This window comes from Leptodactylus fuscus, chromosome 5 (assembly GCF_031893055.1).
Source record: "Leptodactylus fuscus isolate aLepFus1 chromosome 5, aLepFus1.hap2, whole genome shotgun sequence".
Taxonomy (NCBI): Eukaryota; Metazoa; Chordata; class Amphibia; order Anura; family Leptodactylidae; genus Leptodactylus; species Leptodactylus fuscus.
This window is the reverse complement of record NC_134269.1, coordinates 60287462-60305248: the sequence shown is the minus strand read 5'-3', so window position 1 is coordinate 60305248 and position 17787 is coordinate 60287462. Positions and strand designations below refer to the sequence as shown.

The 17787-nt window shown below is 42.3% G+C and overlaps 1 protein-coding gene across 8 annotated transcripts in view; it reads right to left on the bottom strand.

Annotated features, from left to right (window-relative positions):
- The window catches only part of AKAP13 (A-kinase anchoring protein 13), a 177184-nt gene that overhangs the window by 23152 nt on the left and 136245 nt on the right, over positions 1–17787 (bottom strand). For 7 of the 8 annotated variants that reach the window (XM_075273246.1, XM_075273241.1, XM_075273248.1 and 4 more), the window contains 5 exons: positions 14557–14665; positions 12104–12223; positions 11302–11344; positions 10377–10509; positions 5632–5800 (listed from right to left, as the gene is read on the bottom strand). In XM_075273246.1, the coding sequence (XP_075129347.1) occupies positions 5632–5800; positions 10377–10509; positions 11302–11344; positions 12104–12223; positions 14557–14665 (574 nt within the window). The remainder of the gene's footprint in view (positions 1–5631; positions 5801–10376; positions 10510–11301; positions 11345–12103; positions 12224–14556; positions 14666–17787) is intronic. The other variant, XM_075273249.1, reaches the window with a different exon arrangement.

Sequence of the window (17787 nt, the reverse complement as noted above, 5' to 3'; positions counted from 1 at the left end):
TACTAAAAGGAAATATCTGCATGAGACTTCCCACATTCATCCGAGACATCTCTGACCATACATTTATGTGTGATGTCTCTGATCTCTACATTACCCATATTAACGTGTGAGGTCACCAATCTCTAATCCACCCACATTAATACGTAAAACCTTAGACTCTTACAGCCTCCACAGTTATGTGACATCTCCGACCTCTGGGGGGGGTGACAATTATATTTGACATCTTGAACCTCTGTGGCCCTTACATGTATATGTGACTTGTCAGACCTCTGCAGCAGCCACATTTATATGTAATGGCTCGCACCTCTACCGTCCTTCTACTTATATGTGATGGCCCCCCCTATAGTGACATATTACCCTATGAAGCGCTTTGTTCCTGTTTTCTTTATTGCTTTAGTTACTGTAGTGGACTTCGGACAGCAGCTGTGGAGCTTCACCCTAAAGCCAGATCCATTTGTGGGGAGCCACGCCATTGTCACACAAAACTTCATTGTTTATAGAGGTTTATTTTAAAGCTATAGTTGTAATAAAGTCCATTTTAACTTGATATCTTTATGATGGATATGGCGGCTCTGCTCCAAACAACCATGATCAGTAATGATTTGTCTGACACATCCATGTTCTAGGTCTTGTCAGTCATTGGTATTCTGCTGGGTTCAATACTGCAGCAGGCTACACAACTCCGTCATTGTGGAAATGAACTAAATCCCTTTATGTTCCAAACACTACTACTGGCAACGTTTGTTTAAGAATAGAAGATGTACCTTGATAGATTTCCTAACAAAAAAGTCAAAAGTGAGTCAAGATGCTTCAAGCGATTCTAGGACCAGAAAAACAAAACAGAAACTGGAGACAGATCTATTATTTTATGGAAACCAATCGAGCCCGGGAGACCCCACTGTCTGCAATGTGGTCCATTAGGTTTCCACTATGGTGTCTGCCATTTTTATAGGACAAAAAATAAATAAATAAAGTGTAGGATGCAACAAATTTTCTTTTGACAGCTCCTAACAGAACCTTACAAACCAATGTGAACACAGCCTTACTAAAATTCAGCATATACTGTAACATATGGTCATCCCAGGCCTTCCAGACATGGCGCCTCCCATCCTAATGCCCCCTCCCTCGCTAATGGAGGCCTCTAGGAGTTCTGGTTGTCCTAAAATGACACATTTGTTTCATTTTGACTACCACCATAACTACACACTGCTACATAATAAACGGAACAGAAAATAAAGAGCACTGGATCTCTGCTTGCTGTCGTGGAATGGAAAGTTGTTGTTTTTTTTGCTTCCATAAGATTGCAGTCCTTGCCCTGTGAGGACCACACAGATTTAGTACATTGGTACAGTAGAGTTATTGGACGGCTCTTTGATCATATACAGTTGCGGCCAAAAAACCTGCACCACCAGTGGATATTGTCAAATGTATGTGATGCGTATAAATTGAGTCCCTGCAGATGATATGTATACCTCCTACTAAGAAATTGACTGAAAAATGTCACGTCACATATACAAAATTGCCAAATACCCGTCATCCAGGAGAGAAAAGTATAGAAATGGAAAAAAGACAATCATTACATTTTGTGAAATGGTGCGGGTTTTTTCCCCTTTTAGGGAATGTGGTGCGCTACATACAGATAAACCGTTCCAGTCATTTTTCCTAACTATTCTATAGCAATAAATATTAGCTATTGTAGAGAAATAAAGTGAAATATTAAATGCAAGTACACAAATGTGACAAGTGTATCATCACAGTACAACTGGTAAACACAATATTCTAGTGACAACAGTGAAAATCAGGAATGCCCAAAAGCTCCAAGACAGCGAACCTACCGCCAAACACACACCACAGCAGCACCCGACTTACTATGGAGTCAGTATTGTGGTGGTAATATTCCATGTGTGTTTGATCTCCAGAAGATTTACCTACAGAGATATGTCCACTCTCCTCTCACACACACAGCGACTACTAACCATGTAGCAGAGCAGACTCTGTACTGTGGGAATAAACCAAACATCCCAATCTTATGGAGGACCACAGATAACATATGGAGAGACCATACTACAATGCAACGTCTCAAGAAACACTTGGCTATGCTACTAGTTCAGAAACTTCTATGAAACATGAGCACTTTGTTACTAACAATTTCTAGAGAAATAAAACAGACATAATAAAAAAAGTCCAACGTAAATAATGAAAGAAGCGTTTTATGTGCAGTGACTAGACGACCCCAGCACTTACTCGCCTCACAGACTTGATCCTGCCGCATTTCTCTCCAGGGTCTGGGTACCTGTGACTGCGGCTGGGTGTACAGCGGCAGAGACTATTACATTCCTTACACCGCCATCACAGGAGGAGGAGCGCAGTGCTGACATGTATACACATAATGGAATGCACATGATTCCACAGAAACACAGGGATTTCCACTCACCAAAACACAGATTTGTCACGAACAAAGCCACCTACTCGTTATCAGATCCGGAAATAGAACATCAATTTCACCACGTTCTCTGACTAAGACCTGATGTGAAATCTAAACATTTCTTTACAGGACTTAAACAGGAAATGTGGTGTGGACACCCTCCTGAGCGATCGCAGCTAACTACCCACCTCATACTGCCCATATATATCCTGAGAGTAGCCAAGCTTCTCACTAGTAGCCACTGAGGGCAGCCGGACATACAATCATACACGTACCACTTATCTACCTACAATAAGATACAGCCTTGTCTTACATTACACAGCCATCCTATTGATGTGGGGGTCTTGCTAGCAGAAAAAGGAACCCAATGAAGTCAATGGGAGGCTTATTTTTTCCACACAAAATTCCACATCATTTTCCTCCATGTGAATGGACTCTTAGGTTTGCACAGATTTTCAGCTTCTGAACAAAAATATTCTCTATATACTTTAAATGGACTAGTACTGCAAGTTTCTACTATAAACATTTATGAGGTATATGCATAAAATCACTCAAAAGATTATTACATTCTTAAGACCCAGGTCTAGACGTAAATGGTTAAAAATACAGAAAACACTATCTGCAAGCCACAGGTGAACTAGAGGCGACAACTGCTGGGAAAGATTGTCCCCCAGTATAACACGGACTGCGGATTAGGGGTGCAGGCCATTTATTTCTATGATAGTGATCTGCAGGCCCTTGGCATAGGCCCCTCAGAGCCCACAGCTTTGTACACTACTGTGCAACTCTGCTAAAATTCTCAGCGTTTGATGATTTGTGCAAAAAAGTGTAACATTAAGTCACAAATATAAAGCAATTCCACTGCCTTCTATGGACTGGACTGTTATCTTGCAATTTCTTTGAGCAACATTTTGACTCTCATAATACCGCACAGTTTTAGTTGCAGCCATCCATCATACGTGAAGATCACTACGTGGCATCAAGAAGATCCTATCAAACGTAAAGCAGCTTCCTCTATAGACCACTGAAGCACTTTAATAAAAATAGGAATAAACGGATCATCTGTTCTAATGGACAGGGCTAATCGTGCTAACCTTCCTATTGCCTTCAACTCCAATAGAATGGATTTTTCAACTACATAAATTCTTTAAATATACTACATGTGAATTCAGTCTAATAACCTGGTAAATGCGAAGCACAAAAACAACCTCATTAAACAAAGGTCACTGTTTCCAAACCTCTATCCAAGTACCAGTTACATAAGTCTAACCAAACCTGTCCCGCACCTGTATTTATTTGTACAGACGGTTACTGAACATGGGAGAGTGTGAATCACTAGTCAGTCACCCTGCGGATGAATACTACAAACAAATATCCAGAAGTATATCAATATATGCACAGTATGTCTATTTATATACAGTATGCACCACACACCGCTATGAACAGCTGCACATACACTTGTTTCAGGTGTAGTCAATGCACTAAACGCCCGTTGTATCTAAGCTTTGATACATTGTAACAGCATTGAGCTGATGTATTTAGCTCACAGAGCTTTACTTAAAGAGGACCTTTCATCAGATTGGGCACATGCAGTGTTATATACTGCTGGAAAGCTGACAGTGCGCTGAATTCAGCGCACTGTCGGCTTTCCCGATCTGTGCCCCGGCTAAAGCGCTATCGGTCCCGGTACGGTAGCTCTTTACAGTCAGAAGAGCGTTTCTGACACTTAGCCAGGGACGCCCTTCTGCCCAGCAGCGCCTATCGCACTGTACTGTGTGAGCGGGTAGGAACGCCCCCTCCCTCTGCTCACAGTGCTCGTCCATAGATGAGTATTATCAGGAGAGGGAGGGGGCGTTCCTCTCCGCTCCACAGTACAGCGCGATAGGCGCTGCTGGGCAGAAGGGCATCCCTGGCTAAGTGTCAGAAACGCCCTTCTGACTATAAAGCGCTACGGTACCGGGACCGATAGCGCTTTACCCGGGGCACAGATCGGGAAAGCCAACAGTGCGCTGAACTCCGTGCACTGTCAGCTTTCCGGCAGTATATAGAACTGCCTGTAGGCAAAATGGTGAAAGGTCCTCTTTAAGCCTGGTTCACATCTGCGTTCAGTGTTCCATTCGGGGAGTCCGCTTGGGGACCCACCAAATGGAATACCAAAGGCATTAAAAAGCGGTTAGCTTCAGAAAGAACACGGACCCCATAGACTAAAATGAGTCCGTGTGTTTTCCACACGAATCATGCGGAGAGAAAAGTGGTACTTTCAGTACTTTTCTCTCCGCATGGTTCGTGTGGATACCTCACAAAAAACACAAGGACCCCATTATAGTCTATGGGGTCTGTGCGCTCTCTTAGCTAACTACTTTTTTAATGTGTTCGGAATTCAGTTGGGGGGGGGGGGTTCCCCAAGCGGACTCTCCAAATGGAATACTGAATGTAGATGTGAACCAGACTTAGACTGGACACATATGTATCCACATCTCAGATTAGGACTGGTATTCAGACTGGTTCCAAGCAAGGCAGTTTGCATTAACCAACAGCGACCCAAGATCTTAAAAACAAGGAGGAGAACAAGGTGTACAAGGAACTGCATAATATGCACTTGTCCTCTCCATCCAAAAAGTGCATTCACCTCGTTCTCCCCATCAGGCACGAATTGCTGAGCTGAATTCTGAAAATGCACACATCATGGCTGCTCACTATTTAAAGGGAGTCGGTGATTAGGTGTCAGCTGCCATATCTGAGGACAGCATAAATGACAGAGTTGTAGGATGGAATTATTTTCTTGACATTTTCATAAAGTTACCTCTCATCTGCTATAGCAGGGGCATGGCCCTCCTATTCTTGAGCGGCTGCTCCCTCTACTGATTGAAAGCATTTTCCCTATACTGCACAGAAGGGAGAAATCTGTCAATCAGGATTCATGAGCTGCTGGCTCCCACCACTGAGGACAGCATGTACGATATTGCAAGAACTCCTGCCTGTTTCTACTACAGTAAGTAGCCCACCACTGGAATCTGTTTTTTCAGTCTCCTTATCATACTTTATGCTGCTCTCAAATAGGGAGACTGGTGACAGATTCCCTTTAAAAGACATGTGCTGTCCTAATCGAACAATAAAAGGGAAATGCCTACTCATGAGTGTGTTGTGAAACCATTTCCTTCAAAACAGCACTAAGAGACAAGCGGTATAAACATCTTGCTACTTACCTTGACAGACATAACCAGGTTTCTTGGTGAAAGCCTTGTCACAGCTCTTGCACGTTAGATTATCCATCATGGCAGCAGTGACAAATACATGCCCGTTACTTTTGTGCTTCTCTTTTCCCTTTTCATTGGTCTCCTTTTCTTTCTCCTTTATCTTATCCTTGTCCTTTTCCTGAGGAACAGTAAGAATTAAAAATACACCATGTGCTAACAAACAAAAGCCGTACATCGATCAGTATATCTGAGCATATACAGTGTACAGTATAAAACATCAGCAAGTTTTCCTAAAAGTCTGTAATGGGTGCACAGTGCCATCTGATGGAGCGGCCACATGTTGTACAGAAGGCTTTCTAAGGAGAAACAAAAACTGCAGAAAAGTGCTATGCAGGAATGTAAGGACATGTTCACATGGCTCTCTTTCTAGCAGTCAATACAATGACAAAATGAGCATTTTAGCATGTCCAGAAGTCACAGAAGCATTATTCATATTGTATATGCCAAGGCTGTATATATGTATATGGTAGCACTTTTACACATTTGGTATTAAACTATTTCTGGTTTTTATATCAGTGGCCTACCCTCAGAATAGATAATAAATATAACATCACTGGGGGTCCACCAACTTGGTACCCCAATAATAAGCTGATTGAGAGGGCCATGACACTGTTCACATCACAGGTTTGTGACACGATCCTCCTGCAGCTCAATGGGATGGACCTAATATACCATGCACAGCGTATTGTTGTACATGAGAGGCCACAGTACCTTCCATGAGCTGACCTGTGGGGGCGCCAGGTGTTGGAACCTCATTTAGCTCTGCTATATGTATGGCTTACATATGTACGGCTTTGCCAAGCTTCAGAGTAAGCTGAAATCAGTTCGCCTTCTCTACTGCAATAGTTTCAGGGCTTCAAGTTGAAGTTTTTGGGCTCAGAGAACCCCAATATACCTGGAAACCATGGTTGGGAAGCACGGACTGAGGACAAAAAAAAAAAAAAAAAGATACAGGCAAAGATTTCTATCTTCACCTATGCAAGATAATAGAACATGCCAATAACATTTCTACCAAACTGCCAAGAAGCGTTCAGGACAGTAATTCACAAATATAGAAGAAAATATGGAAACACTCATCTAACTATTGCACGATATACAGATTAACAACAGTGAGAAAATCTCAGACAGGCAGCACTAGACAAACACAGAGAGGTCCGCCCTTACCTCGCCATACCAGGATCCTACATATCTTATCCTAATTTGTGGCACTTCAATAAATTTACTCCACGGCATCCTGCACCTGGACTATCCCCCACATATACAGGAGGGGGGCGCTAATAAGAAGGCACAGACATAGCAGCAGTCTGATGATTGCTGTAGTCTTCTAGAAGCTGGAGGCAAGTCACAGTAAGGAAGGAAGTTGAAAAAAAAACAAAAAAACCTGACTTCTGCTTTTTAATAACCCACAAGTATGGTAATATTTTCTACTTTACTTCTAATGAAAGATTTCAGAGAAACCAATATACGTTCTGCTAAATGGAGGGTTGTAAGTTTTTGTGAAGTGCCGGTGTGAAAAATACATTTGGGGAAAGACAAAGAGGTCTGTGCTTTGGATAGATCATCAATATTACCGTAGATTTGCAGGGGTTTGGCACCAGATTTCCCTGCAGATCAGCTACTTCACAAGACTGACTCAAGCCAGGTCTTCTTTACCGTGACATCAGAGCACCCCCCATATACGGTATAGTCCGCCACATTTGCCAGGTTCTGCTGACGTTAATCTATTGTGTACATGCAGGTTTAGACTACTTTGTCTAGAAATAGAATACGGCCTGCTCCAGCACCAATGTTCCCCTCACAGTTCTGTCTACAATAAAAATCAGTAGGCAAGACCCCGTCCATTATAGTCTCACCAATGGAAAGACATATGAAAAAAGTGAATTGTGCATTGCTTATTTCTGCATTTAGTTAAAAAAAAAAAAAAAAAAAAAATCAGAAAAAGGCACTAGAACAATTTATTTTTTATAACTGGTGCCACGATAAAGTAGACTAGACGCTCAGAGCGACCAATCACATTGCACTGAGTCCTATCCATAAGCCACATCACCCTTAATTCTGATCATTTTCAGTAAAAGTGGCGAAGATCTAAGCGCCATTCTTTCCAATGCAGCTGTAAGAGTTCTGTATATCACTACATATGTCCCTTTAAGACTTGCACAGAAAGCTGCAGCCATTACTGAAATGAGGGGTGTGAACGGCTGTCTACTAGTTCAGTCTACAGATTCACAAGGCAGAGCAAACTGCATCTGACATGGCCCGACATGCTTAGACAGAGACGTAAAAAGCTCATCTGTCACTTCCTGTCATTGTGGATTAATAAAGCTACAGGAAAAAATAAACCTTGAGGCATTTTCTTTTTCTTGTCTCAGTTGTTTAGCGAGAGGCTAAACATTGCTGATCTATATTTAATAGTGCACGCCGCTCTCCTCGTCTCTCTATCAGACGTCCAGTGGAACACGCCTGCTTCCCCGCTAGGAAGATTTGTTTGCAGACTTCGCACAGAAGGGATGGCTACTTAAAGTGTCAGAGGGAAAAAAAAAAGAGAACTGGCTTGGCTTGCATAATTGCCATCTGCGGCTAGATAAAAACAAATACAACATGTCCATACTCAACATCCTTCCCTGTTTGTAGATGTGTGGGAGGTGTGCGAAGGAATATGCTACATACAATAATATTAGTGGTACACAATGTGTGCTCCAGCAATACAAACAGAGACATCACACAGGATGGATTAGCACCACCCAGTATGCAGTATGGCTGTACACTGGTACATTGGTCCCTGCTGCTTTATACTATACCACCATATTGTGTGTAACAGTTCATTACAGGTTTATTTTTCATATTTGCAACCACAGATCACATTGCAAAGCAATGTTTGCTACCAATTGGTTTATGGGGCCTGATACAAGTCTATGGATGCAGCATTACAGCCGTGTGCATGGGCGCTTAGCATAGGTTAACATTAGTCAATTGCTTCACTGAAAATAAAATGAACATACAAGCACATAAAATACAAGGTCGTTTTTCTGCAGTTTTTATTTTCCACCGGCTCCATGAAAAAAAATTATACAGTATAAAAACATCCAAAAAATGCTGTATGTGCCTTTCCAAGAGAAACAGCTGGAGGAACAGATCTAAGAATTCTTTACTAAAAGGTTTTCCTCATAACATTCATGGCATGGCCACACATTTTCCATTACTCCCATTGATTTGTATGGAGGGGGCTGCGTGTGCCTCTTCCAGAATTCTACTCCTGGATGTGATGATCTGCCCTGGTGTAACAGACCACTTTCTTTCTTATAGGTCAAGGTTCCAAAGGTAGACATTTTATGGCATACATAAGTCATGTGTCTAAAAGTTGAATATCCCAGAATCATAACTACCATTGGTTGAAAATTTGGGAGAAATGTCCTGAATATTTTGAAACAATCCTGGCAAATTCAGTCTTGCCCCTGCCTGAAAAGACGTTGGCTTACACAAACTATGCCCGAAAGTGTGCACTGGTGGCCAGCTTAAGGAGAGGAGAAGCAAAGTGGGGTGTTGGGGGTACTATTTAAAGTGTGACAAAACTTTTTTCCAGAAATCCACAGTTCAGGGAACGATAAACTTTGTAACATACATTTCCTGATTTCTTGGCGATGCCCCATTTCTGTTTCCAAATACAGGATGCCACCAGTACGCTACTCTCCCCTGACTCCCACATACTCATCAACGCTCACCGCTGACCTTCCTCTCTGCCCATCGTTTCCTTCACAAATGAGCCTGCGCAATAGAACGCCTGCAGAAGCAAAAAAGAAGCAGCATTCTATTGTGCAGGCGCCATTTCCGAATCCCAGGTGTGGGGAGAAGAGGGGGCACCTCAAAGTCATCTCCAGGACGACAAGACAGGCAAGTATCATGGGATGGGGCCTGAGTTAGTAGGTAGGTACATCAGGCTTGTAGTCAACGGCCTAGGTGGGGAAAGGGAAGGGGGTGGGGGATGAAGCGAGAGGGGATCTGAGTGAACTGCAATGCATTATGGTAGTTGTAGGCTAAAACAGCAGGAAGCTACCCATGTAAACAAATGCAGAGGACACCAGAGAGAGAGAGTCAGAAATCACTCAAAACACTGCAAAGCGTATTAGGGTGCACTAAGTGCTATCAACTGGTTAATAACAGACCTTTTTAAAAAATAATTTTTTTTGCCTGGAAAACCCCTTTAATGTAACAGGGTGAGGAGGAGGAAAAGGAGCGCTGCTCAAACAGGGAGACATCAATAACATATAGAGAAGTTGTTCTTCACAACACAGCTGTGCATCGGGAATTACTATACAGCCTTCTCCTGACAGAAATGACTCATTTAATGCTGTAGGCGGCCTCTATCCCTGTCTCTCCTCTTCCTCTTTTCCTCCCTCCCCCTCCATAGAGCCGTGACACTACTTATGTATGGAGTACGAGAAAACATGGCTAATACGTAAAAGGCACAGGCACTTTTCTTGCTAAGTTATTTCCCTTCCCCTGCACTATGGGCAAACATTAAAAAAATTAGCTACATTTTAAACAACCTTAGGATGCAAATGCAAATTTAGGTAAAAATGTTACATATACCTCTCCAGTGTATCATTTAGTAAACTTACAAGGAGAAAAATCAAACAAAACACAGCCAATATATCTCAGGATGAAAGAAGGCAAACTCCTTGGTTAAAGTCACTCACCTTTGTTTTCTTGCCACTGGACATTTTATTCCGGATGTAACTGAATGTGCGGCTTACTTTAGTTGCACCTTTGCCCTCTAGGTCCTTCTGAGATGGGCTCGGTGGCAACTGGTTGTTACATTCCTCGGATATACTAGAATAGGTGAGAAGAAACCTTATTTAGTAATTATTATTATTGAGAGGAATTTTAATTATTTTAAACAGTATTAGAAGAAGAAATCAAAACATTCTTGGAAATTTCCAATACATTATTGGAAAAAAAAAAACACGTGTATGTATATCATAAGCTAGTCTGCAGTTCAGAGGTGTAGTTCCTACAGGGTACAGCGGTAGTGGTCGCTACTGTTCCCTGCACCCTGAAGGGGCCCCAAAGATCCCTCTGCAGCATATATAGCAGCATTCACAATGGCAAAAGTGGGTAACAGATTTTACATTGGGGCCCAGAAACGCCAAGGTATGCCTCTATTGTAGTTTATTGGCATAGTGTTAAGTCCAAAGAAGCCTGCATCAAAATTCTCATGCAAGACAGACATTTTGCAGTGGCCTTGTTCATAAGCCATATGTGAATATAAACTGGTCAGAGTAATTTTTTTTTTTTTTTTTTTACATAGATAGCGGTATCTTTTTTAATCTACAAAATGACTGCATTATAATAAAAAGGGAGTAAATATGGTGTAAACCATAGGGATCCAGCAAAAGGAAAAAAAAACAAAAAAAACCTGTTCTAGAAAGTATAAGAAACTGTTCATTTTACATAACGGCATGAGTGAACCAAACAGGTATAAAAAATATTTACTCATAGACAACATATCGACATTAGGTTTTTACCCCAGAAGATGTGCAAATCATTTTGTGATATAAATTAAAAAAAAAAAAAAAAAAAAAAAGAAAAGAAAAGAAACAAGAATCAGTAACAAGTCATTACCTGTGTGCCAAAGAATTGCTGCCACTATTTAACGGCCTCGAGCCTGCAACAAATGCAAAATGATGATAAAAAAAAAGATGTATTAATAAGTAGATGACATATTCTTCACAGAACACTTGTAATCCGATAGCGTGAACTCAGAAGCGTGCTACCAGTTAAAAGGACTTTATGTGCTGGTACACTGCATAGTTATATTGTGTCATAAACAGTGGCTGGGGACACTGAGAGAAGCTAGTGCATATAAAAAAGCAAACAAAAAGAAAGCAAAATGGTTTCTCTCCTTTGCACTGTGTCAAAAACATTTCAGTTTGAGCACAATATACCTTTTTCACTGAAAATAACCAAACAATGCAGAGTAAAAGGCATAACAACATCAACAGTAATTGCAGCCCCAACTCCACTATCCCATCTTCAGGTCTCACATGGACGGAATTGGAATATTGTGAGCAAACTTTCCACAATGAAAAATTGGTGGTCACTGACCATTTTCCATATCTAGCAAAATAGAGGTTCTACAAGGCCAGCAGTTCAGTGTGCGGAGCCTACGAAACACAGTCCACAATAAGGAATAGGGCAGAGAAGCGAGACAGTGTTCCACCATATCAGGACATGTATACATAGAAATATCTAAAAACATCAAGGACCCCACAAGTGTCAAAGGAAAACCACACATGAAGTGGAAAGCAAGCAGAAATAAACCACAAGAGATGATACATGAGCGAGCAAAGCACACAGACATTACACCACAGTGTTGGGAGAGTGAAGGCAAACACTGAGTACGGCAGCAGAAGCATTTACTTACTATCTGACTCGTCCTCACTGGACGAGGTGCCAATAGAAAAAACATGTTTAGACTTAGGTATAAGCGGAGAGATGCTGAAGGAGAAGGATATTCGCCTCTTTGGTTGTATCCGAGCCTGGACTGAGAAGTGGGTTAACAGCAGATGTTAGAGCATGCACGTTCATAGTAAGCAAGAAAAACAAAGAATGGGCGGCAGAAGCAGAGGTGCGGTCTGAGGAATATGAACATCATAGCACCAACTTACATCCAGGGGCAGGTGCCAACTAAAATATCAATTGTCTCCCACCTAAGAATTAAAGTGATTTGCAAACCCATTTTATATTAAAGGACCTAACCTACTAGTCAAAGTGGGGAGCGGCTACTAAGAATATCTGGACATTACACGGGACACCCCATTGATTTCATTGGGGACTGCAGAGACAATTAAATAGAAGCTGTCTGTTCTGCAAACATGTCTGTAACTAAATCCCTGTATGCCCGATAATAGAACAATTCTTGAGCATCTTGTCTTATACTCCTTTTACTCCTACTAGAAATTTCTGAATAAATTGACAACAGGGCGCTACCGTTTTAAAGGGCATGTCCATTTACAGCCTGACAATCTCCAATTAGAGCCAGCAGGGCTGACTATGTAAGGACACACACCTATGACTAGTACAATGGCAATATCCAGTGTTCATTCAGAAATTTCTTAGAGCAATAACAGAGGAACGACACAACAAAGTGCTATTAGAAAACATATTCCAGTATTATTATATGATGGAGAATACTTCATCCTCTAGGACTTTGTGGATATTGATCCTGGATTATATATTGCTATACATCTATATAGAAGGCTTTATATTGTTCTGTGCTCCTTTATAACCCACTTTAAAGTTTCTACGTCTGTCTTAATAATAAATAAAACAATGAAAAATGAATATTTTTTCTGAAATTGTGGACAACAGTAACTCTGTTAGTAATGAAGACAGAATGCGGAAAAAACAAAATGGTTGAAATGGGAAATTAAACATGGTCGTGAGAAACAGACGTGCATTGTAGGTTTAAGAATGGATGCATACATTTCTTGTTAGAGGCCAAAGGATGGCAAATTACGAGGCATAACCTTTACAGTTAATAGATTTTAGGGCTTGTCTAGTTATATTCATGAAGCGGCATATAGAATTTGTCATCACTAGTTAAAAGTATGGAAAGAGTGTTTTAAAGGGGTTTCCTAGGACTAACAGAAGATACTGACAACCTATCATTAGGATTGTGGGGTCTAACACTCAGGCCCCACACGGATCAGCTGCTCAATATGGCAGTGACACTCGGGTAATCACCGCTCACAGGCCAGTGACTACTTTCACTCATCACATCATCTGTTTGCAGCCCAACCCTATTCAAGTGAATGAAGCGGAGCAGCAACACAGAGTCCAGCTCCTATACAATATACAGTACTACGCTTGGCAGAGGCTACAGCGCTCACCTGAATGGTGTGGCCTTTTCAAACAGATGAGCTGTAGATAGGACATCAAAGAGCAATGGACAGTTCACTTAAAGGGGTTGTCCAACTCAAACTTACCAATACCAAAGCCACAGCAATCTTATTTGCCTGCCAGGCTTGCATCCTGGCTTCCAGAAATAATATTTGGAGATGGACATTTGGACAGCAATGAGTGACCCCAGTGGTGTCTGTTAAAGCCTGTGATTGGATGTTATGGTCACAATTCCAGCATCAGAAAAAAATAACATTTAACTTTTAATCCAAATCATGGAGTAAAAAGCATTAAAAAATCCAAATTCACGGATTCATGAAAAAAATTTGGTAAGTAGCCTATGCGTTTCAGGGCATGTGCAACCCCTTACCCATAGCTTATTTTTTTTCTGATGTTGGAATTTTATTTTAAAGGTTTTTTTTGTGATATATATCCCCTTGAGTCCTGGGAATTTTTCCATGCATCATTCTCTAACATTGGAGTCTGTTCATACTTTCATGGCTGTTTGGTGAGCTGTGAGAATACAATTTTTTTTTTGGTCCACATCAGAAAGTTATCACCGGATACTGAGAAATGTGGCATGATTGGTAAGACGAGCATTACTTAGCATTCTGAGCTTATTATTCAGCGGGACTAGCCCTTTAAAAGCTTAACTAGGTCATAAATGTTTGTGTATGCAGAAAGCCTGAATGTCAATCAAGTAAGATTAGAACATGTCTGAACCTTTTTTTTTACCCCAAAGGTAAGCACCATTACATGTGTTTGACGGCTTATGTCTCTCTTATTAAAATAAAAAACATGTATGACCAGTGTAAGAAAAGTGAACGCTCTTAGGGAAACCAGGGTTAGCCAACTCATTTGTATGAGCAGTGTCAGCTTTGTCTACATCTCTGTGTAAAAGAGAAGCCCTCAGAACGGTGTCCACAAATTAGGTTATAGAATATACACGACTAAGAGGCTGATGGAAATGCTCACCCTCCGAAAGTGGATTGGCGATTGCCGTAAGCGACATAGACTTCGACAGACGAGGAGCACCGAGTGAACCAGAGTAAACCAAATCATGATCTTCAGTTCTTTCACAGACCTGCAGGTATAAACAAAGTCACTTTATGTTGTCCAATGGAACAATATTCTCATTTAACGGTATAACATGAAAGCTATCTCTTTAAAATAGAAGAACTTTCTGACTGTTACAGAAGCACAACATAAGGCTCGTTCACACCTGCGCCCAGGACTCCGTTCTGCAGGTTTCCTTTTCCTGCACAAAACAGGGCAGGACACGGAAATCTGCCAGCACCCATTTGAATGGCTTTGAAAAGTGTCTGGCCTTGAGCGCCAGTGAGCGTTTTATGCTGTCCGCGGCGAAACCAGTTTTTTTTTTTCAACCGGACACAGGGTCGGACATGCAGTACTCAGTGTCCGGTTTTAAAAAAAAAAACGGTTTCACCGTGGAGAGCATAAAACGCTCACCAGCGCTCACGGCCGGACTTAGCATGACAGGTTTCCGTCTTCTGTCTGCAGAAAACGGAAACCTCAGAACGGAGGACCAGTCGCTGGTGAGAACCCAGTGTAAGCTGCTAAGTTGGGATGTTTCTGTCATCCAGAGTATAGACACTTTCTAGGAGCAGCCAGAATTGTGGATGAAGTTCTGTGGTGTTAACTAGTTGTAGGCGCAGAACTGTGGTGGAGAGAAGATGCTATGTAAAAAGATAATAAACATAAAAAGTCTAAATTAAATTGGGGTATTATAATGCATTCTATCAGGTCACTAATGTCTCAGAAAAATCCAGCAGAAAGTTACTGCAAAAGGATAAACTTAAAGGGATTATCGGCGACAAGTTAATTTTATCAAACTGATGACCTAGCCACAGGATAGTCCGACATACAGATCCCATAGAAATCAGCAGTTGCAGTAGCCTCCGGGTGTTAGAAGCTGCTCAAGTGCACAGGCAGCTCTGGTGGTTTTGGGGAATTTCAGCCTCCACTTTTACTTGAATAGGGTTTCAAGTAAAAGGGGAGGTTGCAATTCCCCAAAACCACCGCTACACAGTGGATAGGAATGATGCAGTAATCCTATGACTTGAATAGAAGCAGCGCTGCTCTTCCACTGCAACAGTTTCCAGTACCAGGAGGCTGCTGCAAGAGCTGATCTGTGCTGGGTCCTGTGGATCGGTGATCAGTATGAAAAATCAATTTTAGGCCCAGAAACCCTTTTGTCATTTCCATTTGTGTCTGTTTCCCTACTCTTATGATGGATGAAAATAACAGACTAGAATAATGGTAATGTGACTGTGCTTTATTCTCAATAAGAAACATCTAGGAAAATGACTAGCTTGGCCATGAAGCATGCAACCACACAGAACTGGACTGCTACCTCTGAAATGGGATGTGAATTTGTTTCCAGAGACCTTGGCAATGAATGTCACAATAAGAATGGCTTACTTAAAGCTTTGTGGCCACACACAAATCTGGTCCATGCCAAACATCCATTGGAAAGCACAATGCCAATGTATATAGATTATTGGAAATTCACTAATGAATATAGGAACTACGCTGGGCTTGTAGATTGTGTTGCCCATTACACAGCATATAGAGCTGTCTGTTTCCAGCTCTGTATACTATAAAGATCTGTTGGCCACCACAGATGACATGTGGGGATGCTGTGCGTCCCCCCCAAATCTGATATTGATAACTAGAGATGAGCGAACACTAAAATGTTCGAGGTTCGAAATTCGATTCGAACAGCCGCTCAATGTTCGTGTGTTCGAACGGGTTTCGAACCCCATTATAGTCTATGGGGAACAGATACTCGTTAAGGGGGAAACCCAAATCCGTGTCTGGAGGGTCACCAAGTCCACTATGACACCCCAGGAAATGATGCCAACACCTCTGGAATGACACTGGGACAGCAGGGGAAGCATGTCTGGGGGCATCTAACACACCAAAGACCCTCTATTACCCCAACATCACTGCCTAACAACTACACACTTTACACACTCAATACCACCTCTCTGACAGTAGGAAAACACCTTGAAACATGTGTATTTGGCACTTGCAGTGAGGAGAGCTTGTCACCAGCAGTGAATTTGGCCCTTGTAGTAAGTTGAGGTTGGCACCAACATTTGTTTTGAAAATCAGGGTGGATTGAGCCTCTAACCAGCAGAGTTTGGGCAAATTCATGGTGGAGGGAGCCTCTAAACACCCCAGTTTGGACCAATTCATGGTGGAGGGAGCCTCTAAACAGCCCAGTTTGGGCAAATTCATGGTGGAGGGAGCCTCTAACCAGCCCAGTTTGGACCAATTCATGGTGGAGGGAGCCTCTAACCAGCCCAGTTTGGACCAATTAATGGTGGAGGGAGCCTCTAAACAGCCAAGTTTTGGGAAATTCATGGTGGAGGGAGCCTCTAAAAACCCCAGTTTGGACCAATTCATGGTGGAGGGAGCCTCTAACCAGCCCAGTTTGGGCAAATTCATGGTGGAGGGAGCCTCTAAACAGCCCAGTTTGGGCACATTCATGGTGGAGGGAGCCTCTAACCAGCCCAGTTTGGACCAATTAATGGTGGAGGGAGCCGCTAAACAGCCCAGTTTGGACCTATTCATGGTGGAGGGAGCCTCTAAAAACCCCAGTTTGGACCAATTCATGGTGGAGGGAGCCTCTAAAAAACCCAGTTTGGACCAATTCATGGTGGAGGGAGCCTATAACCAGCCCAGTTTGGACCAATTAATGGTGGAGGGAGCCTCTAAACAGCCAAGTTTGGACCAATTCATGGTGGAGGGAGCCTCTAAAAACCCCAGTTTGGACCAATTCATGGTGGAGGGAGCCTCTAAACAGCCCAGTTTGGGCAAATTCATGGTGGAGGGAGCCTCTAACCAGCCCAGTTTGGACCAATTCATGGTGGAGGGAGCCTCTAACCAGCCCAGTTTGGACCAATTAATGGTGGAGGGAGCCTCTAAACAGCCAAGTTTTGGGAAATTCATGGTGGAGGGAGCCTCTAACCAGCCCAGTGTGGGCAAATTCATGGTGGAGGGAGCCTCTAACCAGCCCAGTTTGGGCAAATTCATGGTGGAGGGAGCCTCTAAACAGCCCAGTTTGGGCAAATTCATGGTGGAGGGAGCATCTAAACAGCCCAGTTTGGGCAAATTCATGGTGGAGGGAGCCTCTAACCAGCCCAGTTTGGACCAATTAATGGTGGAGGGAGCCTCTAA